The 27,783-nt window shown below is 40.3% G+C and overlaps 1 protein-coding gene across 1 annotated transcript in view; it reads left to right on the forward strand.

The window, feature by feature from the left end:
* Nucleotides 1-27,783, forward strand: part of KAT6B (lysine acetyltransferase 6B) — a gene marked incomplete in the record, with an annotated part of 194,026 nt that overhangs the window by 108,122 nt on the left and 58,121 nt on the right. Inside the window, 8 exon segments of the mRNA XM_034775361.1 lie at nucleotides 4,150-4,265; nucleotides 4,527-4,608; nucleotides 7,750-7,882; nucleotides 13,626-14,557; nucleotides 15,537-15,658; nucleotides 17,487-17,602; nucleotides 19,015-19,156; nucleotides 25,290-25,451. Coding sequence (XP_034631252.1) covers nucleotides 4,150-4,265; nucleotides 4,527-4,608; nucleotides 7,750-7,882; nucleotides 13,626-14,557; nucleotides 15,537-15,658; nucleotides 17,487-17,602; nucleotides 19,015-19,156; nucleotides 25,290-25,451 — 1,805 coding nt within the window.

Here is a 27,783-nt window from a genome sequence, read left to right on the forward strand (position 1 = left end):
CATTTTCCCAAAGGGTTCTGTTCTGTCACCTCTTGGTCAACATGTATATGAGGTCATTAATAGAATTAATGAGGTTTGGCTGGTCATTGGAGACATAAGTATGCAGATAATACTCAGCTCTTACTCTTCCTTTTTGTCTGGATCATTCCTTGCTCTGCCGCAGACTCCCTATGTAACCTTGGGCAAGTCACATATGCCTCATCTACACTAGAAAATTAGGTTGGTTTAACTAAGTTGGTCAGAGATCTGAAAAACCACACCCTGAGCGCTGTAATTAAGCCATCCTAAATTCCCCCATCGACCTAGCTAGCACCTCTTGGGGAGATGGATTACCTACGCTGATGAGAGAATCCTGTCCGTTAGCGCAGATAATATCTATACTGAAGCACTACAGTGTAGACAAGCCCTTAATCTCTCTTTGACTTGGTTCCCCATCTGTAAAATGGGGATAATAGCACTTTCCTATCTTATAGGGTGTTGAGGATAAATGCATTAACGATTGTGAGGCACTCAAATTACCACAGCGATGTCTCATATAAGTATCTGGATAAAACAGGACAGCATAGAATAAAATGTAGACTTCTATAACTAAGAAAAGGGAAATTTTCATTTATGCAGGATAAAGTTTTGCCATTATCCACTTCTGAATTGATTTGTGTCACCTTGCGACAGACTTCCATAAGCATGTATCCTAATGTATTTACACCATACAGTAAAGAAAATTGCTAGATTTTCTATATTAGAAAGTTCATGTTTTCTTTAACAGTTTGTTTTATTTGCGACTTACCAAATTCTCTGTGCTTTCTGTCAACCCCAAATCTAATATTCTTTAGAAATGAACTGGATTGGTACTTAGTTTGTTACACTGGCTTTTTTGCAAACATGGTTTGCATTAATCAGGAGGTAATAAATATCAGCTATTCTTCCATTATAAAACAATCTCTGGCAGTTCTAAGAAGCATTAGAATTGGAAGCCTTGACTTTCATGGATCAGCTTCCATTTGAATTAACACTGATACATTCTCTCTGCCTCATTAAGACTAAATTATCTTTAATTAGTTCCTCAGATGTATTAGATATACAAAATGAAATGTTGAGACTGCCAATCAGACCACCAGATGGCTAAAGTTTAGTTACTGATGATTTATTAAAATAAAAACCAATCTCGGAGCACCATATAAACAGAAAAACTTGACTGTGTGGAGGTTCATTGTAATTCGACTTGTGATTTGCACATTGCAGCATGCCTACAAGCAGGTTCTTCTGTACAGGGGTTAAAGAAACTATAGGAATAATCTGCATTCTTGATGGACAGAGCAAGTCTATCTGTGAAACTGGGTTTCAGGGGTTAATTGCAATGCCTATTATCGGTGTGTGTTTTTCTATGCTCCTCTGCATTCTTTGTTTCAGTCACATGCCGTTTCATACGGGGGTTCTCTGACTCCAGGAAGAACTGAGGGAAACTTTAGGTATGCATGGGAGGGAGAAGACTCCTAAAAGGAAGGGGAACTGGCCCTGGGGCTTGTTGGGAACCAGGTTTCATCTCCATTTCCCAATCATGTAGGGCCTGGGTGAACTAAGGCGGCATATTCTCCCTCTGAAGTGACTGTAATCCTCCATTCATCAGGAGGGTTCTTTCAAAGAGGCCATTCAGAGTTGAAATCTTGGGGGAGCTCTGTCCTGCTCACTGCTGGTCTTCTCCAACAGAGTACATATAGAACTAGCTAGGGCATCTGGTCACCCTGCTCCTGGCCTTGCTAATGCTCCTGTGCACTGTAGCAGGGTTATTGTTCAGCTTTGGCAGTTTCCTAATAGCCCTTTGATCCTCAAGCTGGCTGCCTCTCACCTGTGTAGAGGAAGGGTCCTATTGCTTTTGTTCCCCACTGCACAGCTGAGAAGTGAAAGGTGCCAAAGAGCTTTGGAGAGTGGAGCTAGTGTCATGCAGACTCATTTTTAATCAGTCAGTTTAGGACATGTTTGGAAAGAGGACAGAAGGAGATAGTTATGCTGGAGGTGGGGAAAAAATGGGGAAGAGAAGATGTCTGGAGGTTGAGGAGGCAGGGGAGAGTGGGATCTAGAAAATGTGTACAAATCTAAGTTAGACTGAAAAGGCAAAGTGCAAAAAGTCAGAGGCATGGGGGTCTGGGGAGGAGGACAGAAGAACAAATCAAGAACAGTAGGGGACAGGGCAGAGGGAGAAAGGGTCTGCAGGGCATGGGACAGATAACTTCAGTTAAGAGAATGGGGATTGGAGCCAAAAGTAGGGATAGGGAGGGCTGCCTCCCACTCTCTGCTCATTTACTGGCCCATGTCCCATTTTTTATTCCAAAATACTGGGAGAGGGTGGTTGGTTTGGAAGGAGGAATGAACAACTAAGAAACCTCCAGCTATTAAAACATTTTTACTTGCATCCTGACTGTGACAGGTGTCCTGATCCTTTCTGCTTAAAAATAAGGGCACTCTAGTGAATAATTCTCTTCCATGTAGAAGACCATTGGAAGCAAGTGATATGTCTGAATTGCGCAGCATAACAGGAATGGTGGAAATAGAAGACCACAAAGTCTTGGAAACTCAGGATATTAACATTTCTGGATTAGCAGGATAATAATTGCTTGTCTGTTACATAATGCTTATTTTCATAGTTCTTTAAAAATAACTGATTTGTCACAAAATCACTCAATGGTAAACATAAATCTTTCAGATGTACAGATGAGGAAACTGAGGCAGATAGGTTGAGACAGTTGCCATAGATGATAAAGAGGCAGAGAGAGAGAGCCTAAATTAGAATTTGAGAATCAATTAAAATAAAAACTTCTGTCTAAGGAATCTTCTCCTCCAGCACCTGATAGTTTAAAACTGGGTTTCTCCAACTGCATTGCTACTTTGGAGCAAAGCTGCTTGAAGGATTATGGAGTGGTGAGGTCGTCCCTGAGATAGTCACATCCCTGCCTGTTGGCGGGTTTTAGAGATTAGGACAAAGATAGGAAATTCTTTTATGCTTTATTCAATCTAGCTTTTTTGTGATGGTTTAGCTCATCTTCAGGTAAAGAGATTTACAGCAATCTAACTTGGAGGAGGAGACAGCCTGGATCACATGGCCAGTCTCTCCTCTGAAAGTGTACTAATAAATATGTACGAGAGCATTCCTTGTGACTATGACAATGCACCTATCTAATAATAGTGATGAGTTAGTATGGCTCCAAAGCTTCTTACCATCCTGACAATTTGTAGTCTGATGGCCTTGTTCATCAATGTGGGTACAGAATTGGCAAATTCTTCTTCCTTTAAAGATTTGCCTTGAAAGAATTAAGGGTGATTACTGGTGAGGTCATTGGCAATAATTGTTCAACCAATCCTGAAGAAGAATACCACTGCATTTGCTAAGGTGCCTGATCATTTGCATTCTTTGAAGGAGGAACTGACTATCTTAACCATGAGAACTGTGTCTCCTCACCAAATTTCACTCCCCATGAAGGAGAGGCGTCCATTTCATAGAAGGTCATGGGTCAGATACTCCTTATTTCTGTTTGAAGCCAAAAAATTTTTTACATATAAATATCTTATTACATTTTTTATTTTACTGTTGCCATAACACGTGTGTGGTGTAGGACAGTTTAAGTAGTAATATAACTAAAATGAAAGGAATATATGTATATAGTTCATTAAATATATTTTATTAGGTTTTCCATTGTGCATACATTAAAAATACTGTAATCTAGTTCTAAAATTTAGAAATTTATTAATGCTATTATATTAAACTTTTTACGTTATGGTTCACTGTGGCTACTATGAAAGGGATGCATTCAAGTGTATGAAAAGCATTTTTTTCAGAATCAGTGATAGTTTAATATGCTGTGGAGACAGCCTGGACAAGACATCATTCAGTTTCAGGTGCTTATGGACTTATTGACACATTATGATTACAGTAAATGCAAACTTTCCATCTCGCCCCACATTAAAGCATTCTGAGCAGCTATTTCATATCCTCTTCAGAAGAGGAAAAATAAGTTGAATAATATAAAGTTCTGAGAATAGTTGACATTGGCAGGGTTCTAGTGATGGAAAATGCAGTGGTGTCATAGCTGTTGTAGAACACAGGAGTTGGAACTCTATTAAACCTCAACACATTTTAAATACTCTATTTTGCAGGGCATCCATCATGTTTGAAATTTTGTCCTGAGTTAACAGCAAATGTAAAGGCCTTAAGATGGCAGTGTATCGAATGCAAGACATGCAGTGCATGTAGAATCCAAGGCAAAAATGCAGTAAGTTTAATATTTTAATAGCACCGTGTCTTTTGAGTTCGTGTTTGCATATTCATCCATATTCTGTGGGCTAGTCCCTTCAGCTTTACAATTTCAGGCTACTTTAAAAAGAGTAAAAATATAAGCCTCTATATAATGTAATAAGCTCTGTAATCACTGTTTTCAGTTTCTTTTTTTCTCTTACTGTCAGATTTAAAGATACAAAAAGTAGTGATGCAGAATCTCTAGAAACTTTGTATTAATCCTTTTTTTCAATTTCAGGATAACATGCTCTTCTGTGATTCTTGCGATAGAGGGTTCCACATGGAATGCTGTGACCCACCACTTTCCCGAATGCCTAAAGGTGATACTGAAAACCTTTCTTGTACTAATGTATTAATTAGACCAGATGTTCAAGTGCCAGGTTAGACTTTCAGCACGTATAGATTGCTTAGCAGTATGGTCCTGAACATGAAAAGCAAAGCCTCTTGAGCTTGACTGTTCCTAAGATTCCTTCCTGCAAAGTGAATGACATTCCTATTGATCAATTTTATAACATGAGTTGAGTCACTGAACTATTCATTCAGAGTGAAGCTGTTGGGCAAGGCCATAGCTGACAACATATGGGATATACACACTAGAACATATCAGGGCACATGGAGAAAGCCTCCTTTGTGTCTTCCAGAGGATATCATTGTAAAAAGCCATTTGACAATCATGTGGTCAGAGTTCCTCTCTTCTCTCAAAGGATCTCTTTCTCCATCTAGGATTATATGTACCGTATTTAATATCTCATTTTTTGTATCACTGCTGATCACTGGTTTTTCTTATATTTCATTATTAAAATTGCTCCAGATATAAAGTTTTTGTTAAATAATCAATAACCTTTTTCTTCAATAATCAATATTTTTGTATTCATTTGCCCATCTTTAGGCTTGGCCAAGTAAGGTTAGGTTGTTGTTAGCATATCTGAGTCACCATATTTTTGAAATTACAGCTAGATGTAATCTGACCCTTTTTTTTTTTCTCAAGAGCCATTGATGTAGATGGGTTTATAGTGCCTCCTTTTATTTTGTAAAATGTATAAGCTGGTTAACATTTTGGAAGGGAGTTTAGAGAAGCTGAAAATAGATGTGAACATGGCAAAATTATATATTTAGCAGTGTTATAAAGTTTGGCCCCACCTACACTGGGAACAAAAGCATCCACTACTGTACAACCTTCTGTAACATAATTACTGTTGACAAGGTTCTAAAACAATTTGCCTTACCAAACAGTGCTAAAAGAAACCATGCTATAGTCTGCTGCCACTGTGTGTGACATGGTTTAGCTTCCTCCAGAAAATTTTTTGGGACAGTGGTTAGGAAAATCCTGCTACTGTTAATTGTTTCTAAGCTGTATCTCCTACCTAGGCTTCACCATCTACTAGTGCTTGCATAGTCTAGCAGAACCACGTTACCTGAAATGGCTTTCAAGAACTATCTTGAGAACTATTTCAGGATCTTGGAATTGAACGGTATGGAAAAGGTCTGACGGGCCCATAGGAAATGAGAAGTGGGGAATTTTTAGCACTGCAGCCAGTATAAAGTACACTGAGCATATCTAGAACCTGGAAGCTCCAACTGAACACACATGTTCTGAAAAGAACGAAATACTTTCAGAGAAGGAAGCAGGACTGGTGGGAATCAGCAGGGAGGGGGAAGATGCCAGGTGCTACGGGAAGAAACCCAAGAGGGCAAGCTACAAAGGGTCTTGAGTCAGCAGGTTTCAGAAGGATAGCCATGTTAGTCTGTATCAGCAAAAACAACGAGGAGTCCTTGTGGCACCTTAGAGACTAACAAATTTATTTGGGCATAAGCTTTCATGGGCTATAATCCATTTCATCAGATGCATGGAATGAAAAATACAGTAGGCAGGTATATATATTACAGCACATGAAAAGATGGGAGTTGCCTTACCAAGTGAGGGGTCAGTGCTAACGAGGCCAATTCAAACAGGGTGGATATAGCTTATTCCCAACAATTGACAAGAAGAGGTGAATATCAACAGAGGGAAATTTTACTTTTTGTAGTGCTAATGATTGTGGACGTGGCCCATTCCCAACAGTTGACAAGAAGGTGTGAGTATCAACAGAGGGAAAATTACTTTTTGTAGTGACCCAGCCACTCCCAGTCTTTATTCAAGCCTAATTTGATGGCGACAAGTTTGCAAATTAATTCCAGTTCTATTGGAAATTTCAGTTTCTCGTTGAAATCTTGTTCAAGACTATTTTTGAAGTTTTTTTGGTTGAAGAATGGCCACTTTTAAGTCTGTTATTGAGTGTCTCAAAGCAGATTGTAACATAAGCTTGATAAGTGTTGAATTAAGGCATCTTGTTGTGCTCTCAGCAGAGGGGTTTGTATGGTGAGAAGCCTAATGATTGTGTTCTCTAGTGTTCTTCTTCAGCCTCACATTGACTGATCCGGGAAACCTAAATGAGGGTAATTAACAATATGAAACTGAGGGTATGTCTACACCACCCAGGTTACTGTGCGGCCACGTGGGCAATATAGACATGCTTTATCGCCAGGGGAGAGCTCTCCCGGCAATTAAAAAAAACCCCACCAGGCTGGCAATAATGCTACCACCGCTTATTAGGGGGTGGGTTTTTTTAAATTGCCGGGAGAGCTCTCCCCAGCAATAAAGCATGTCTATACTGATGCTTTTCAATGCTAAAACTTTTGTCACTCATGGGGTGTTTTTTCACACCCCTGAACGACAAAAGTTTTAGCACTGAAAGTAGCAGTGTAGACACAGCCTGAGAGAACATAGACACTGAAGCTACAGTAAAACTCTTCACATATATCACCTCATTTTCAATTGAAAGCTTGGTCTAGTACAGGGGTCGGCAACGTTTGGCACGCGGCTCGCCAGGGTAAGCACCCTAGCAGGCCGGGCCAGTTTATTTACCTGCTGATGCGGCAGGTTTGGCCGATCGCGGCCCCCACTGGCCGCGGTTCGCCGTCCCGGGCCAATGGGGGCAGTGGGAAGCCGCGGCTAGCACATCCCTCTCCTGCGCCGCTTCTTGCCGCCCCCATTGGCCCGGGACGGCGAACCGTGGCCAGTGGTGGCCGCGATTGGCCGAACCTGCCGCGTCAGCAGGTAAATAAACGGGCCCGGCCTGCTAGGGTGCTTACCCTGGCGAGCCGTGTGCCAAACGTTGCCGACCCCTGGTCTAGTACTTCCTGGATGGGGAGAGGTCTGGCAGTAGAAAGAGGGGACATGTTAGAATCCTTCTGCTAGTGCCACTCTCCCATGATCCATGTTGCTATGGGAAAGGGAAAAGTGTCCTTCTGAATTATAGAGAGAGTTTCTCTTCCCTTCCCCCAACCATCCTTTTTGCTGGAGTAGAACTTGTTGGCATAATGCACCTGAGGTGTAGCTTTCTATACCTTGGGTACAAACTGGACACACACCATATGCATGTACAGTTAAAACAATTTATGTTTTTTCTTAATCAATGCAGGGATGTGGATTTGCCAGGTCTGCAGACCAAAGAAGAAGGGAAGAAAGCTACTTCATGAGAAAGCGGCGCAAATAAGACGACGATATGCAAAACCTATTGGACGACCGAAAAATAAACTAAAGCAACGAATGTTGTAGGTTCCCTTTTTCCAATTGACTATAGTGTTCTTGAAAATGTAATACAGTGAGATTTTAGGTGACAGTTTATTTAAAATTAAACTACTGCTTTTGCTGAATACTACAGCCTGAAAAAAAAAATCACATGCGTAATCTTCAATGTAATGGAAAATAATTAAGTACAGTTGGTATTTCTGAGTCTTCTGATGGCAGCAAAAAGTTATCCTAAAAGTTTGCATCACTTTAAAAAGAATCACTGTTGGATCCAGGGAAGGAATTAGACTTAAATTCATATGTGAACAGTGCCATTTCCCAAATACAAGTGGTGCCAACAATCCTCAATAACAAATAGCCATATGATCGATTACTTTAAAAAGAATAAAAATCTATCATACCTGGGTTATCTGCACAATCCATATCAAATGGATGATACACCAATAAAGTGAAAAATGCAATTCACCTCACTCCAAAAGATGTCTTGCAAAGTTTCCTGCAATTGATTTGTCACCTATTCAGGAGACTGTTCTGTGCTGAGTATTTATTTGCAAGAATATGCTATTTCAGAAATGCTGCTTGCTATCTCCTAATATTGGTACAAATTCCCTCTTAATAGCTATAAAATCCCTACCTACAACACAAGCTCCATAATGAGTCAGTGCTCAGTTCAAGCCCCAGAGGTATCCATGAGACTGAGCTATTGAGTCCAGAGTTACTTTGGAAAAATAACTTTTTTGACCTTTGCTGCTGCTAAGTAGACGCCAGTCAGGAGGGGAGTGGGCTGCAGTTCCTCATGCTTTTCTCCAGCCCATGGGATATTTAGTGTCGGAGAGAAGAGGAACCTGTAGCACCTTTGGCACCCACCTTCCCAGTGAATGTTTATGTAACTGAACACAGACTTGTTGGACATCTTAAAGCTGGAGGGAGGGCTGTTGTAGGTGGAGGAGCTATGTCTCTTGTCCTTTTCACCATCTTTTCATGCTCACACACAAGAGAAAACAGAGCAAAGCAAGAAACATCCATAGCATGGACTAAAAAGACATCCTAAAAAAAAGGCAAAATGTAAAGCCATCTCATTGATTCATTTCATCAACTTCGCAATAAGAACATCTGTGGCAATCACTCATACATTTCTTGTTGCAAGAGTGAAGTTCAGTGATGTATGCACACATTGATTGCCACATCTTGACACTATAGCATCAGCTTGCAAGGTCTAGAGCACATGAATTACTTTTTGCTCATCTAATAATGACAATTATTATTTAGGAATTAGGTGCGAATGTTAAAAAGTAGATTTATTTGTAGCATCCTTTATGGGAGCTCAGTGACCTTCTGTCCAACATTGTGGTGTTAGAAGGAGAAGATGATTGTGCAGACACTGCTGCATAGTTAGAGTGAATAGATCTCCTGTTCTCCAGGATTGTTCTATGTTTTTGGCAACCGCATCAGTAGGTTTTAGGACCAAGTTCAGCAGATCTGGGATGATGATCACTCAGTTGACACCTCCATTTCACAATGAAGTTCCTTTGCCATCCCCTTTCTCCACTTCTTTATTGCTGTACTACCGTGCTTCAGGTTGTACCCTGGATATTCCCACTATTGTGGCAAAATCAAAGAGAGAGGTGACGATCAGAGAGGCAGGTTGCTGAGTTGGTAGCACATTGGGCCCAGCAGAGAAGTTGAGTCAAACTTTTGCATTAATGTTGAATGTGAGGAATGGGTTATTTGAATCTGCAAAGCGAGATAATAAGGATAGTAGCATGTCACTGTCCAACACATGTTCCTACCTTTGCCCCCGCATGTGCCCTTCAACGCTTTTCTCCAGTGCTATTCATTTGTACTTTTGTGACTCTCATCACTGTACTGTAGGAGAGCTTCATAATCATTAATGAACTCTACTACTTGCCCCAGTCCTATGGCCCCTATCAAATTTTTCTCTACACACCTAAGACCGTCCTAAGGTTTCTTCACTCCACATTGTCAAAAATCTACTATTCACTGCCTAAAAACTTGGTTAATGCAGTGTTAAGGTTGACTGGCAGCATCTTATACTTCTCCAGAATGTCATATGCACCTATACTTAAACCTCTGAATGACTAACAAATAAAGAGTTACAGTAAAACAAACCCAAACCTTTGACAACTGGGATATATATTGTTAGAGGAAGTGTCCCACAAAACCTTAACCCTGCCCCCTTACGTGACTGTGAGAGAGCATAGGACTGTACTCTTCCTGAGCAGCTGGAGGACAGTGTGAAAAGTGCACAAGAGTAGTGTGCTGGAAACTATTAGGTCGAGTGTAGGTCAGGTTTAGTAAACACAAATTAGCTAGGCATGACCTATATTCACCCACTTCACTTACTCTCAACAAACCACCAGAGTTGCCAGATTCTAACACCTGTTCATCCTTGTCCTAGCCAATCACCTTTACCTAGCCCTGACTGAGACTGGCAGTGCACTGTTGTGTGCCACCAAGCTGCTAGAACCTCCCTAGAGCAGTAGAGCAGGACAGAGAGGGCACATGGTACTTTGTGAAAGCCAGCGCAGATAATGTGGAGTTCTAATGGGCACTGAGAATATGCAAGACAGTGTTAGAAATGGATGAAGCACTCTTATATTTCCCTGTCTTATTGCACGCACAGTGGAATGCCAGTATTTGGAGGTGACAGTAGCAGTTGTTACAGCAGCCTTAAGAACTGAAGAAGAGCTCTGTGTAGCTCAAAAGCTTGTCTCTCTTACCAACAGAAGTTGGTCCAATAAAAGATATTACCTCACCCATCTTGTCTCTGTAATACCTGGGACTGACATGGATACAACAACATTGCAAACTAAAACTCTACAGACATTTTAACAACTGGTGTCTGCTCAGCCCTCCTGTGTATCACAGAGAGACAAAAAGAGAGAGAGATTCCTGATTCCTCTAGCATCAGCTGCACCTCTCCTTACATGGCTGTAAGCTATGTGAGCTATGGTGACTTGCTGCAACTAAGCTCTGGATCAGTGAGCTATGAGCCTAGCCCAGTGTCAGTAAGAACGTGTGAAGAGCAGTAACAATGTAGCATTGAGTTGGACAAAACTGAGTGCAGATTTTATTAGAGGTACGTCAGGTTTTGATTTGTCCCAGTGCCTGTTACTAATTGCAGGAGGGCAGCGGTACGGGAGTCATCACCTTAGATTTAAGTACAGGTGCATTTGATATTCTGAAAGCATATGAGGCACTACTGGCAACCTTAACTCTGCATTAACCAAGTTTTTGGCCCTTTGTTTTCGAAGAAGTATTGGTAATGAAGGGGACATCGAGGGGCACCTGTGTGGAGGAAAATGAGGGATTTTCCAGCTTTGCCATCCCTCTGGCTTCTCCATGTCCCTGGTAGGGCTGGAGGAGCCCTGGGGAGAAATGAAGATATTAACCAGGGGACTGTGAGAAGCACACCAGCAAGGGAGTGGGGAGGGGAAACCCTAGACTCTCTACTTCACTTTGTGGATAAGTACAAGGGTAGAAGTTTAATAAAAAAAAAAAAAAAAAAAGGAAGAGCTATCTCAGCCTCACTGTAGTAGTGCTGCTGCCCCATTATCCTCCTCACTACCTAGTCCCTAGTGAGAAATTTGGTCCAAGTTTGGGATGCTGAAATCTGATCACCCAAGCATGGTGCATGTTGCAGTTGGCACCTGAGGGCCTTGATTTCACTTCTGCTAAAACAAAGTGGAAACATTTAGAATGGAATGTGGTACCACTCTTACCTTTAGCTATTTGGGTCATTGCACCACAACCATATAATAAATACTACATTTAAAAATGGGCAAGTCCTCCGAAAGAGCTTGCATGATGGTTTTGACTATAAAAATCTCATTCCCCACTTGTGTCCGAGGATTCTTGGGTAATCCTGGTGACTGATTTGCAGGATTTGTCCAAGAATAAATTATTTCCCCGTTTTCTCAATTGTATGTATGTATTTCTGTCATTAAAACTAAAAAGAGTGTATGGTTTCCCATTGAACAATATTCTTTAAAAATGGGATTATATCTTAATTTACAAGGATGGGTAAGAAGACTAGAGAAGAATAATTCCCTAGGTGGAATCTACTGCAGAAATAATCCCACTTTAAAAGCAGCATGAGGGTATGGGAGGTAGCGAATCTAGCCATCTTTCATATGGGGCTGGACCTTAATGTGCATAAAGTTGCTCAAGCTGCTTAGCCCTTTTGATATAATGTATGGAATCTTATCCGGTACTAGTGGAATAGCATTGCTTAAAAGGATCTCTGTATGGAAACCTGAACAGGCAAGTTACAGCAGGAGATTAAATAACACCAGATGCTTGTTAACCTCTGGGCACTGATGGTTATTGGCACATCTGGTACTGACAATAGGTGTTGTAGCTAGAAATATGAACTTCTGGCATCAACAGATTCAGAAGACTTTAGAAAAAAGACATTATTTTTAAACACGATTGGGAATTGTAAGAGCTCTTCAGCTACCCAAATTCAGTGATGTGTGGGAGTGAAGCAGGGCCTAGTTTTATGGCTGGTGGGCTCTTGGAGTTCAGGTACCAGATGGTAGCCCCAGGCTGTTCCTTCTCTAACTAAAAGTAATCTGTTGAAATTAATTGTTTCAGCTTCACAATTAAGAAGGGAAAAATCTGTGGAAGGAAACCTTCCTCTGCAAAATACACAAATGTTTTAAATAAATGTAAGGATGCATTTGGGGGAGAGAAGAGGGAGTGGAATAATTTGATGTAATTATGCAGCTTTGTTTGGGTTTGCAGTATAACACTTCCTGATTACATGTATTTCTTTACTATGAATAACCTCAGCTGTTCAGTTTGTATTTACTTCAACAAAATACCATTCTTCAATATTTCCTTCAGTGTTCTGTTTTCTCATTCAGTCATTAGCCATCAGCTAAATCAGCATTTTTTAATGCAAGCTTTGGCCTCGAGCATGCTCTCTGCTCATTCTTAGTAAACTTCTCCTCAAGCTCTTCCATGTCATGCCTAACCCAGTTACGACTTTTCTTTGATCATTATTTTATTTATGCTTTTGCTGTTTCCCTCTATCTCTCTATTTTTTGCTTTAACTATACTTTTATTTTGTTAAATAGAGAGGTCGCTTTGTTAGCTGTATGGGTAGTGCTGTGCATAAAAACTACCTCATTCCGCCTTGAGTTTCATTTTTTTTAAAGGGATATTTTTATGGTCTTTTATAAAAAAAAAATACTAATTTCATCAGTGTAATCTAATAAAATCATACAAAAATATCAGTTTCCTGAAGATTGGCTGTATTATTTCCCCATACTGGTGGATCACCTCTACTGTCTTTTAGTGAACATTCTGCTGAAATCAATAACATGTTTGATGTGCTGTGTATACTTTGTAGCCCAGGACATGTGCATCTTCTGGATGTATGTTACAGATTTCACAGAAGTGAAGTGGTTGATGTGAACAAAACCAGTATATTAACAATTTTTCTCTCTCAAAAGAGAGAATATTTTTCCTTAAAATATGTGTTGTATATACTGAAGACTTTTCTATCCCACCCCCTTACTATTGGTACATGCTATGGACTACCCAGTGAAATCTGATAGGTATCAGCGACTCACTTTCATTCAGGGAATCATATGTCAGTAGTGCATAAATATTTTAAGGGTCATTGTTCCACTCTTGACTTTTAAGTGCAATGGCATATATGTTTTATATAGAACTGTTTTGACAGCAGTTTTTGTAGTTTTTTTTAATACTGATTTTATTTTCCAAATTTTTGCATAGGTCTGTAACCAGTGATGAAGGATCCATGAATGCATTCACAGGAAGGGGGTCACCTGGTAGGGGTCAAAAGACTAAAGTCTGTACCACACCTTCATCTGGTCATGCTGCATCTGTGAAGGATTCAAGCAGCAGATTGCCTGTTACAGACCCCACTCGGCCTGGTGCCACCACCAAAATCACCACCACCTCCACCTACATATCTGCCTCTACACTTAAAGTTAACAAGAAAACCAAAGGGCTCATTGATGGCCTTACTAAGTTTTTTACACCATCACCCGATGGTCGCAGATCACGAGGTGAAATAATAGACTTTTCAAAGCACTATCGTCCAAGGAAAAAGGTCTCTCAGAAACAGTCATGCACTTCTCATGTGTTGGCTACAGGTACCACACAAAAGCTAAAACCTCCACCTTCTTCACTTCCACCCCAAACTCCCATCTCTGGTCAGAGCCCCAGTTCACAAAAATCCTGCACTTCCACCTCTTCTAACTCTCCCCAAAGTTCTTCCAGTCAGTCAAGTGCACCCTCCTTTAGCAGCCTTCCTAATAACAGTCAGCTAAAGGGACTCTTTGATGGACTTTCTCATATATATACCATCCAGGGACAGTCTCGAAAAAAGGGACACCCGAGTTATGCACCACCCAAACGTATGCGTCGTAAACCAGAGTTATCTTCCACATCAAAATCTAATACCCATTTCTATGGAAAGAAAGAGATTAGAAGTAGGTTTATTTCTCATTCCTCCACCTCTGGATGGGGTGTGTCTAGAGGACGTGCTTTTAAAGCAATTGCTCACTTCAAGCGAACAACTTTCCTTAAAAAGCACAGGATTCTAGGCAGATTAAAGTATAAAGTGACCCCTCAGATGGGGACCCCCTCACCAGGGAAGGGGAGCTTGGCAGACGGAAGGATTAAACCTGATCAGGATGATGGTAAGCAAAGGTCAAAGCTCCAACCAAACCTGCGTCCCGTCCAAAACCAAAATTCTTATTTTGTCACATAGGTCTTAGCTATTTCTCTTATTCTTACTTCACTCTCATACAAAAGCAATGAAACTTTGACCTTTTACCTAATGCTGACTAAACCTCAAAAATGTTTTTTCTGACTAATACTATACCACCGTTTTATTATTATTTTTGCATCTGTAGTGGCACTAGGAGCCCCAAATGCCTTCATAACGTTGCTTATGGCTTTGTAGTACCGCATGAGTAGCCACTTTCATGCTACTTCCTTGTTCTTTCCCCTGCCCTTTCTCTGGCAGTAGTGCTGTCATTATGATTGTGTGCTGTCAGTGCTTATAATGATGGACATTTCAATTCTTCATTTCCCTCTGCTCCATTGCTTTTTCATGACCAATTCCATCCTGCTGCAGTTTCCACAACACTTGATCTGTACTGCTGTATAATGTCCTTTTTCTGATTATTTTTATTTAAGTAAGAGAAAATATATTTATAATGTCTGAATGTACATTTAACATAGCACTGGTCTCCTAATTTTTTAAAAAGGTTTTTTGTTTAAACTAGCACTGAAGGGGACACAGATTTTTTATTTTTATAGAGAGATAGCATTGGAGACTTAGAATACATTGTACATATACTTAGTATCACCTTAACAGTTTCAGGAGGTTTGTGTTCAGAATTCATATAGTACAGTTGAACTAGCCTATAAAGGCCTAAAAGAGATACACAAGAAAATACTGAAAATTGCTCCTGCAGCTGCAATTTTAAAAACTAGAGAGGGCGGTGGGGCATAGTTGCTATAACAGGTATAAAGGATTCCAAATCTAAACTAGAATGGGAGTTTCTAAGAGCCGTCACTGCCTACAGTGCTATTTAGGAGTACCACACAGGAACTGTAAGGCATGTGGTCTTCATGTCTGTGAATAAACCTTCTGCTGGTTTTAAATAACAGATACAGAAATCAAAATAAGCATCAAACAAGAAAATACAGATGTAATTCTGGTGGGGAGAAAGGAAATTGTTACAGAGGAGGATGTGGACGTTTTTAAGCAGGCTCGGGAACTTTCTCTGGAGGTAAGACTGACTGAAAATCATTTCAGTAATGAAGCATGTTGTGGTCAATTCAATTACCTTTATAAATTAACATTGAATTATTTTTCCAGTGTTCATTCGGCCTCATGGTATTTTTGATATGCTCCTTTGACCTAGTGTTTCATACTTGATGAATGTCTAGTGGAGATGTTCTGTATACAGTAGTATTCCCTTAGACTGGAGCCCTGTCATCCCAGTGGAGTGAACCAGATGAGTGACACTTGTGGATTTTAGATATCTGGCTCCTGTTTGCTAGACAAGAAATCAAAGGCTAAAATCCTGATGAGCCCTTTGAAAATGTAGGTGTTGGTAACTAGGAGGTGTGCATTTTTACCCTCCCTCTCCCCCCATGCAGAAAGCAGGCACTATGAAAAGCCACCAGATAATCTGTGTCCTGTCACTCTTCTATAAGAAATGCAAAACTGGATTTTATGATCAGTATATAACTTCACTGCTTTATGTTGCCCAGTTATTTTAATAGTCTATAAGATTATTATGGTCATTGAAATGTTGTGAGCTGGATCTGCCTAAAACTATTGCACCAGCTGGTGCTATAATGCTCTCTTTAATATGTGTTATAAATATATACCCTGCTGAGGCTGTATTTCTTCCCTTGCTCCTTATATACTTGGCTGAGAGAGCCCCCGACGTACAAACTGGATTTCCCTCTAGCAAAAAGGGCTTTTACTTTCCTGTGCCAGTGTGAAAGGACAAGATTTTTTCTTTGAACCTCATTGTGGAAGGTTCTATTCACAGGTGGAGCTCAAGGAGACAGGCAAAAACTGCATCTCTGAGAGTATGGGATGGAGGGTGAACATAACACCCACTACTACCATTTTTTCCAGGGTTGTGTCTGAATCTAGACATGTGATCTCCTGTGCAAGCCCTCGTCCAACCCCTCAGTCTTTTTTAAGGGAGTCTAGCTTGGCTCTCAGTAATAAACTTCCCCTTGCAGGCCAGAAGTGCAAATACCAAGAATATGTCTGGTATAGACACACAGTGTAAGTTAGGGACAATCTCAGCCCTAAGTGTTTCGGCCTAGTTTGAGATTGACTATTGAGGATTTTACCTCTTAGTTTGCTGCTAGCTACTTCTCTTTATAAATAAATTCTCATCCCTCTCCCACAGGTCAGAGTATATTCTCTTGGATTTATTGATTAAGGTGCGCGCGCGCGCACACACTCTCTCTCTCTCTCTCCCCCCCCCCCCCCCCATTTAACCTCCTCTGTGGACACTAGAGGTCATTGTCCTACCAAGTGGACTACCGTCATCTCAGCTACAGTTAACTTATTTTAACACCCTGTTGACACTGGAGGTTGCAAATTGAACCCTCGGTACCCACAGCACCTGCTTGCAGGAGGGGTAAGCCCACTTCTGGGGTAAAGCAGGTGCTCCCAATGTCACCATCCTTCTTCATTTGGTTCTGCTGGGAAGGACTTCTTGGAATTTGAGCCAGGACTCCAGACAAGCTCTGCCAACTGCCTGTGAGATTTACTGAATCAGGAAACCTGTTTAGCTGGGCCCAGCCTCTGCCAGCCCTGCCTGTTTTGTGGGCAGCATCATCCAGCGCCAGGCCCTCCAGTGGAATGGAGCTTACAGCCAGATTTTACTGCTGCACTCCAATCCTGCCAGGCTTTCTGCAGCCTGGGTTCTAGTCCCACATTTGACCATTTCCAGAGACTTCTAACAACTAATCATGTCAGAGAAACTTGAAAGTTTTCTAATCTTAACCAAGAGAAAATGAAGATGTGAATTGACCCTCCTCTCATTCCTTATAACTGAAACATTTTGCTTTTGTTACACCTGACAGAAAATTGGATGTAAAAACAGCAGTGAAACAAATGGCCGGTACCCTTCAGTGATAGAATTCGGGAAGTATGAGATCCAGACCTGGTACTCTTCACCTTATCCGCAGGAATATGCAAGGTAACAGAGTGGTCAAGATTACTGTTTCTTTTTATGTGATGGTGAGGATGGGAGCTTCATCCTGTTCTTTTGTTTCACAGTGTTTCAGCTGAGATTAAATTTGACTAACACATTGAGGCAGCACCCAAAACTATTACTTCTACAGCACTTCTTTTGCAGTCTTATTAATTTTGTACAAGTTCCTAGTTGTCCCTTTATTGCAAATCCTGCCTTTATCTCCCCCACCCCCCAAGCTGGTATTTCCCTCTTCCACTGAGAATGAGCTGTGTATTGTGAACAGAATATACTGAAATCAAGGGAACAGAAGAATACTGGATAAGACTGATTTCATTTTATTAACTAGAGGACTTTCCAGTGGCAACAGCCTACTTCACTTATTTGTAAACTTTCCTCAATTCTGCCAAACTGGGGACTGAGCAACCAGCTACAGGGAGCAACAAGGAGGCTGAGGTGATAGCATTAGTATGAACCAACAGTGTGATATGGCATCTAAAATAGGCATTGTGATTCTTGGCTGCACTTGCAAAAGGCATTACATTGTGGAATGGAGAATTGATAATGCCTCTTTATGGTGATGGAAGCAGTTCTTCCTAGAATAGGTGCAGTTTTAGGCACCAAATTACCAAAAAGGTGCAGATATAGGAGAAAAAATATACATGATTAAAAGTCTTCAGGGATGATTTTCCAGGAAAGATTAAGAAATAAATGTCTATAGGTTGATGAAATGATGATGGAAATGTGGACATAAGTGCCTACAAATACTTGAAGGAAGTAAATCATGATAACCACCTATATACAGTCCCAGGACATGCTAGTTGCTTTTAGAGCACATGTAAATTGGCCTCTGCTCCAAAGATATTATAATATAATTAGTTTAAGCAACAGTGTCCTTCGGTTTCTGTAGTTCAAAATGAGGATAAACCTATGATAGAACATTTACTGCAGGGATTTACTGTTCTGGCAGTATGAGTGCAGGGGACTGGACTAGATGACCTCTCAAGGCCCCTTCCAGTCCTAAGATTCTATGAAACTAGGTGATCTAGTTGGTCTTCTCTTTCTCTAATTTCTGTGATTTGGTGAGGCAGCTAATGACAGTCCAGGCCATAGATCAGCCAAGATGAGGCATTCTTCACTTCTGACTCAGCTGAATCAACTCTACTATGTAATAAAGCCTTTCATCTCATTTAGGAGAAAATCACTTACATGAATCTCTGTGCATTACTTTCAAATAATGCATGCCTGTTTTAACCTTCCCCATGTGGTGCATATTTGGCACACACAGAAATACAGTTTAATTCAAGTCTGTTCAAATATTTTTAAGATGGGTGGAGAGGAAGAACGTGATTTTTGGTCACAGAGTTTATAACTGTAACAACACTCTAAAACTCTTCATGATTTTTATACTTCAACAGGCTATCAAAGCTTTACCTGTGTGAATTCTGTCTTAAATATATGAAAAGTAAAAACATTTTGCTAAGACACTCAAAGAAGTGTGGTTGGTTCCATCCTCCAGCCAATGAAATCTACAGAAGAAATGATCTTTCAGTATTTGAGGTAGGTATATTAAAATCCAGATTGTTTAAAAAAGAAAAACTTACATGTATTTGTTGATTATATACCAGTTGAAGGCCACAGTAGAAAAAGATAAAACTGTATTACAGTAGAACCTCAGAGTTACGAACACCAGAGTTACAAACTGACCTGTTAACCAGACCACCTCGTTTGGAACTGGAAGTACACAATCAGGCAGCAGCAGAGACCCCCTACCCAAAAAAGGCAAATACAGTACAGAGTTAAATGTATAAAATATTAAAAAATAAAATAAAGGGAAAGCAACAAGTTTCAAAGTTGTATTAAGTTAATGTTCAGCTGTAAACTTTTGAAAGAACAACCATACCTTTGAACTTTTGTTCAAAGTTACAAACATTTCAGAGTTACAATCTCCATTCCCGAGGTGTTCGTAACTGTGAGGTTCTACTGTAAATATTTCCCCACTAATATTCATATTGTACTCAAAAAATAAGTCTCCTCTTTCACTTTTCCCCACCTTTTATATCCTGTGTACTCATAAGTTATGTAGAATTTAAGAGCTTTCTAGCCTTCTGGTGCAGCATGCTTTTAGATGTATATTGAAACTATATCTTCCAACTACATGTTCTTTTACTTCTGGTCAGATGATAAGGGCACCCTTCTTTTTTCCTTTCTACCCATTACATAAGAACAGTCATACTGGATCAGATCAGTGGTCCATCTAGCCCAGCATTCTGTCTCTTGACTGTGGCCAATGCATGATGCTTTGGGGAATGAACAATTGGGACAATTTTGATTGATTCATCCCTGGTCGTCCAGTCCCAGCTTCTGACAGTCAGAGGTTTAGGGACATCCAGAGCATGGGATTGCTCTACAACCATCTTGGCTATTAGCCACTGATTAACCTATTCTCCATGAATTTATCTAATTCTTTTTTGGACCCAGTTATACTTTTGGCCTTCACAACTTCCCATGGCAATGAGTTCCACAGGTTGACAGTGTGTTGTGTGAAGAAATACTTCCTTATGTTAGTTTTAAACCCAGTGCCTATTAATTCCATTGGTTGTCCCCTGGTTCTTGTGTTATGTGAAGGGATAAATAACACTTCCCTGTTCACTTTCTCCACACCATTCATGGTTCATGATTTTATAGACCTTTTATAGACATTCAGTTGTGACACTCTGATTATTTGGAGAAGGAAGAGAACAATGAGCATGACTGTTGACTGTATAGGAAATGCAAAGTTAACGTTTTCCTCACTTAAGTTTTCTGCGTGGTTGATTTAGGACTCCAGGAGTGAGATCACTTGATCATTACCTGTTAGCTTCACTCCCTCTGGGACACCTGGCTTTGGTCACTGTTGGCAGACAGGATACTGGGCTGGATGGATCTTTGGTCTGACCCAGTATGGCCATTCTTATGTTCAGAAGTTAAATTTTGAAATTAAAGTTATTCCCTCTACAGAGAGCCTGAGAAATATCTCCTGAGGCATTCTGCCAGGGTGTGTTGGGTCTCAGGCTGAACCTGTTAGCTATCTATATTACTTTCACAGCCTGTTACAAGTCGGGTCAAGGTAAACTGCCTTTAATTTAATTAGTTCAGAAATGAAACCAAATAGAATATAATTCTTTGGGACATTTTGGAGCTAATCTCTTAAGGACTTTTGACCACATTGCTCCATTGTGAAAAGACCCTTGAGCTTAACTAATGAGTATTCTTTATCATGGCTTCAAGTGTCATTGCTGCACCCAATTACCCTAACCTACTTACTCATATTTCTTAAGCACCAGTACTAATACTACTAGCAGAAAAGACTTCCAGGGTCTTAGGACCATCTTAATTCTCTCAGAAGAATGGCACAAGTATTTCTGACTATCAATACTGAAAAATAATTCAGAATTTTAAAAAATGCCACTACCTAGCACTTTCATATTGTGTAAATATATTTGTTACCCCTGCAAGTACGCTTGTCTATTCCATGTCTTGAAATACTGATATGTAATCTGGTGGAGTCCCCATGTAACTGAACCAAACCTTAGCACTTGTTCTAGTCATTCACAGATTTCATCTTCTTAACTAAAAGAAAATTCTGAATTAAAACTGCACCAACCCCAGCCAATGGCAACTCATGTGGGGAGCCCAAAGGGTCACATGACCCTCCCCAAAATGCTGGGGATGGGGAGGGGAGCAAGGCCAGCAGCCGGGAAGATGAAGGGGCACGGCCAGAATCAGAAGGGAAGAGGTGGGGCCAGAGCCTCTTCTCTTCCGTCCATGCTGCCTGGTGCAGTACGCAGTGGCTACTTTCTCCCAAGCAGCCTTCAGCCATGCTGCCTACAACCCAGGCAGGCAGCATGGCCAGAGGCCGCAGGGGAGAGTGCATTAGTGGCCCCACACATGCCAGGGGGACTGGAGCAGAGTGTGGGGCTCCCGGGCTGGGTGTGGGGATGAGTTATGTGGGGGGGGTCATGTGGAGAGCGGGGCAGGGAAAAGTCACGGGGGTCACGTGCCCCCCTTTAGCTGGTGCCCCCTTTGTGTTCCTCCTACTAGTTGCTCATTTCCCCCAGCCTACATTTTTTTTCTCCCAGATATTTCTGCTCCCATGGTTTTCCCATGACACAGGTGAGTAACACCCTAGTTCTCTCATCCAGAGAGTTACTCCCTCCTTCCTTAAACTTTCCCAGAGTATAAAAAGCTGCACTTTTCCCAGTGAGTCACCACTGAATATGATTAACCTGTTCCTCTCTACTGGATTCGTCTAATACCTGCTAATACAGAGTAGGGCAATAGGTGAATCTGCCATTATGTTAATGTTATTCTATGAGCTGCCATCAATCCATACATCAAAACTTATTCAGCCCTTCATTTTTCTTTTTTTTTTAAGCATTCTTAAGGGTCTCTCAAAAAGAGCCATGGAAGAGAGAATATTTTATGGAAGGAAAATCTGGATTCATTAGATGGCCCTTTTTTCCTTCTGTACTTGAGACTCTTGGATAGGATTACTGAGACTTTTGAAGACTAACTTTTTCAGTTTGGTTGAAGTGTTGGCTGGGGCCATTACTTCTAATTTTGATAGCTGCAGAAACCCAATGAGGAGTTGATAGAAATTCTGCAGACTTCCAACAAGATAAAGTGATTGCACCCATTCATTCCCTGCATGACAGGACAGAGAAGGGGATGGGCTCTTATTCTCCTTCTGTTTCTCCAAGGAGCAGAAAGTGCCCCAGGGCATCTTATGTTTATGTATGCCTTCCTTCCAGTGGAAAATTTTGACAGATCTAAGAGGAGACTTATTGTCATAATTTATTACTCCATTCTAGTCTAGCAAACATTGGTGTCTGAGATTGTAGTCCATTTTTCCCCATTGAACTGCTGAACAAGCTGGTCTTATCAGAAAGTTACGGAATGCCTTTCCATCTTCACATGAATGCTCTTTCACAAAATAACGTATAGAATGTTTTAAAGGATTGTCTGTTTCTAGGAATTTTTTTTAATATCAAGGAAGTCTTCCATTGAAACAACATAACAATTGGACACTTCCTCTTTTAGGAGAGTTGAAAAACAAAATCCAATATTCATTGCCAACGTTTTTAGAGGAACTGAAATGTCTTTAGTTAACCATTACAAGTTTTTTAAAATTTAATTAAGGCTGACTTTATCATTTGTTTTTATTACTTGTTTGCATGTGTGTAAAAAAACAAAAAAATCCCCAGTTTCGTACAAGGGAGTCAGTTGCATGAGTGTGCTTAAAATACTTCTGAAATTGTTAGGTACTATGTGTGAGATTATAAATAAGTATTTCAGAGCAGTAGCCGTGTTAGTCTGTATCAGCAAAAAGAACGAGGACTACTTGTGGCACCTTAGAGACTAACAAATTTATTTGAGCATAAGCTTTCATGGGCTAAAACCCACTTCATCAGATGCATGCAGTGGAAAATACAATAGGAAGATATATATACACACAGAGAGAACATGAAAAAATGGGTGTTGTCATACTAACTATAATGAGAGTGATCAATTAAGATGGGCTATTATCAGCAGGAGAAAAAAACCTTTTGTAGTGATAATCAGGATGTCCCATTTCTAACAGTTGACAAGAAGGTGTGAGTAACAGTAGGGAAAAAATAAGTAACATGGGGAAATAGTTTTTACTTTGTGTAAAAGCAGCAAAGAGTCCTGTGACACCTTATAGACTAACAGACGTATAGGAGCATGAGCTTTCGTGGGTGAATACCCACTTCTTCAGATGCATGTAGTGGAAATACCGAAGAAGTGGGTATTCACTCTCGAAAGTTCATGCTCCTATACATCTGTTAGTCTATAAGGTGCCACAGGACTCTTTGCTGCTTTTACAGATCCAGACTAACACGGCTACCCCTTTGATACTTTACTTTGTGTAATGACCCATCCACTCCCAGTCTTTATTCAAGCCTAATTTAATGGTGTCCAGTTTGCAAATTAATTCCAATTCTGCAGTTTCTCGTTGGAGTTTGGTTTTGAAGTTTTTTTGTTGGAGTATTGCGACTTTGAGGTCTGTAATTGAGTGACCATGGAGATTGAAGTGTTCTTCGACTTGTTTTTGAATGTTATAATTCTTGGCATCTGATTTGTGTCCATTTATTCTTTTGCATAGAGAAGTAAAAACTATTTCCCCGTGCTAATTTCCCCCCCTACTGTTACTCACACCTTCTTGTCAACTGTTAGAAATGGGACATCCTGATTATCACTACAAAAGGTTTTTTTCTCTTGCTGCTAATAGCCCACCTTAATTGATCACTCTCGTTATAGTTAGAATGGCAACACCCATTTTTTCATGTTCTCCAATCGGGGCGGCGAGAAGCCGCGGCCAGCACATCACTCGCCCACGCCGCTTTTCGCCGCCCCCATTGGCCCGGGACGGTGAACCACAGCGAGTGGGGGCCGCAATCGGCCGAACCTACCGCATCAGCAGGTAAATAAAACTGGCCCGGCCCGCCAGGGTGCTTACTCTGGTGAGCCGCGTGCTGAACGTTGCCAGCCCCTGATATATATCTTCCTACTGTATTTTCCACTGCATGCATCCGATGAAGTGGGTTTTAGCCCACAAAAAGTTATGCTCAAATAAACTTGTTAGTCTCTAAGGTGCCACAAGTACTCCTCGTTCTTTTTGATAAAAGTATTTCTTAACTCATAAGAAATGTTTTTTTATCTTAAGCTAACTTACAGATATTGTCTGATCCACCCCCAGATACCCCTATGAGGTTAGTGCTTACCCACTTTACAGCAGGTAAAGCAGAGACTTGTCCAAGCCACACCAGAAACTGACTCTGGCAATGGATAATAATACAGGAATTTCTTCCTGGTGCTGTGCCTAGACCAGAAGGCTCTCTGTGTAAATGAAATACAGATGGTCCCATCATCAAAGAACTCTAGTTGCAAGTAATCGTTTCCCTGAAGAAGAATCTTGGGGAAAGACTCGGCGGCTTACATTGACTATGCTTTTCATTTCAGGGAGAAACTGATTGTGATCAAAGAAATCTGCACTTGTGCCTAGCCTGTCTGCAACCATCAGTATCACAGCTTGATTCTTTATACTTATAACCGACATAGACTAATTATGGTACTTAGCGTGAAAATTTACTTCTCTTCCTCAGTAGCATCTTTGCTCCAGTGTAGAATTTTTATCTTCTCTAATTATATCTAACATACTGCAGCGTATAATACCAAACTGACATCCCATTTGCTGGCCCTACACGTCAGGGACTCAGAATAATGCAGTTCAATCTGTTCTACTTTTGGAGGGCAGCTCCTTCAGTAATGATCCAGAGCTTAAGATAGCTTTAATAATGTTTGCATTATCTGCTATTCATATCTGTTTGATTATAGGGCAATAAGTGAAAGAGATGTAACCAAGTCTGACTGGACCAATTATCAGATCAGAGAACCTTGATTGTTTGATAAATCCAGATCTTCTGAAGATTCTTGCTAATGCAAACAATTAGCACTAATAGAGAATTTCTATTCTGAAATTAACGTTTTTTTCCTTAATACTACATTTTTCAGGTGTTCTTAAAGGATACTGTAAGTACAAGATACCATTTTATGCAAAATAATATGTGAGAAATAATGGTTTTGTGGGGAAAAAAATTTATCTGTGTGATTTTTTTTTTTTTTCTTTTAGGTTGATGGAAATGTGAGCAAAATTTATTGCCAAAATCTTTGCTTGTTAGCCAAGCTCTTTCTGGACCACAAAACGTTGTATTATGATGTTGAGCCATTCCTTTTCTATGTTCTTACAAAAAATGATGAAAAAGGCTGTCACTTAGTTGGATATTTCTCTAAGGTAAAGCAATATCTCTATATGCTTTTTAATATTAACCATTCATAATTTTTCCACTGTTAAAAATTATGCTTCTTATTCAAGTATTTTTGCATATGTAATTTCAATAGATGAAGACAATTTTTAAAATTTGAAATCCCATCTGCAAGTTTCATAAAATTGTTCACTGTCTGATAGACAATAACAATATCTTTATTCCCCTCCCCCAAACACTTAGGTTAACTGAGAAAAGTTCTATCTGTATTCAGTAGAGCTGTCAATTAATTGCAGTTAACTCACGCGATTAACTAAAAAAAATTGAGGTTAAAAATTAATCTCAGCTTTAATCGCACTGTTAAACAATAGATGGCCCATTGAAATTTATTCAATATTTTTGTATGTTTTTCTACATTTTTAAATATATTGATTTCAATTACAACACAATATACAAAGTTGACAGTGCTCACTTTATATTATTTTTATTATTGCACTGTAAAAATGACAAACAATAGAAACCGTATTTTTCAATTCACCTCATCCAAGTACTGTAGTGCAATCTCTTTATTGTGTAAGTGCAACCTACAAATATAGATTTTTTTTTTGTTACATAACTGCACTCAAAAACAACAGAATGTAAAATTTTAGAGTTTACAAGTCTACTCAGTCCTGTTTCTTGTTCAGCCAATTGCTAAGACAAAGAAGTTTGTTTACATTTATGGGAGATAATGCTGGCAGCTTCTTATTTACAGTGTCACCTGAAAGTGAGAACAGGTGTTTGCATGGCACTTTTGTAGCCAGCATTGCAAGGCATTTATGTGCCAGTTTTGTTAAACATTTGTATGCCCCTTTGTGCTTCGGCCACCATTCCAGAGGACATGCTTCCATGCTGATGATGCTCATTTAAAAACAATAAATGCTTTAATTAAATTTGTGACTGAACTCCTTGTGGGAGAATTGTATGTCTCCTGCTCTGTTTTATCCGCATTCTGCCATATATTTCATATTATAGCAGTCTCGGATCATGATCCAGCACATGTTGTTCATTTTAAGAACACTTTCACTGCAGATTTGACAATACACAAAGAAGGTACCAATGTGAGATTTCTAAAGATAGCTACATCACTCAACCCAAGGTTTAAGAATCTGAAGTGTCTTCCAAAATCTGAGAGGGACGGGGTGTGGAGCATGCTTTCAGAAGTCTTAAAAGAGCAACACTCCGATGCGGAAACTGCAGAACCTGAATCACCAAAAAAGAAAATCAACCTTTCTGCCGGTGGCATTTGACTCAGATGATGAAAATGAAAATGCGTCGGTCCGTACTGCTTTGGATGGTTATCAAGCAGAACCCGTTATCAACATGGATACATGTCCTCTGGAATGGTGGGTGAAGTATGAAGAGACATATGAATCTCTAGTGCATCTGGCACATAAATATCTTGCAACGCCGGTGTGACAGGATGGATCACAGCAACCCCCTTGAGACTGCCACCTGATGTACTACCTCTGAGCCTGTTTTCCGTGCTAGCTTGGGACTTCAGTGCCCTGCCTGGTTTGAGCCAGACACGCTAGCCTGCTACAAACACAGACCCAGGTCTGAACTACGTCCCCCAAAAGCTGCAGGCTTAACTGAAAACAGCTTAAGAAGTGCTCCTGTCTCCAGCACTCAGATACCCAACTCCCAGTGGGGTCCAAACCCCAAATAAATCCGTTTACCCTGTATAAAGCTTATACAGGGTAAACTCATAAATTGTTCACCCTCTATAACACTGATAGAGAGCGATGCACAGGTGTTTGCCCTTCCAGGTATTTATACATACTCTGGGTTAATAAGCAAAAAGTGATTTTATTAAATACAAAAAGTAGGATTTAAGTGGTTCCAAGTAATAACAGACAGAACAAAGTGAATTACCAAGCAAAATAAAATAAAACATGCAAGGCTAAGCCTAATACAGTGAAAAAGTGATTACAGATTAAAAACTCACCCTCAGAGATGTTTCAATAAGCTTCTATCACAGACTGGACGCCTTCCTAGTCTGGGCCCAATCTTTTCCCCTGGTATACTCCTTGTTCCAGCTCAGGTGGTAGCTAGGGGATTTCTCATGTCCGCAGCCCCTTTTGTTCTGTTCCACCCACTTATATATCTTCTGCAAAAGGCGGGAATCCTTTGTCCCTCTCTGGGTTCCCACCCCTCCTTAAACAACAAGGAGTCTGGTGGCACCTTAAAGACTAACAGATTTATTTGGGCATAAGCTTTCGTGGGTAAAAACCTCACTTCTTCAGATGCATAGAGTGCATAAATCTGTTAGTCTTTAAAGTGCCACCAGACTCCTTGTTGTGTGTGTGTGTGTGTGTGTGT

The sequence above is a fragment of the Trachemys scripta genome, chromosome 7, assembly GCF_013100865.1.
Source record: "Trachemys scripta elegans isolate TJP31775 chromosome 7, CAS_Tse_1.0, whole genome shotgun sequence".
NCBI lineage: Eukaryota > Metazoa > Chordata > Testudines > Emydidae > Trachemys > Trachemys scripta.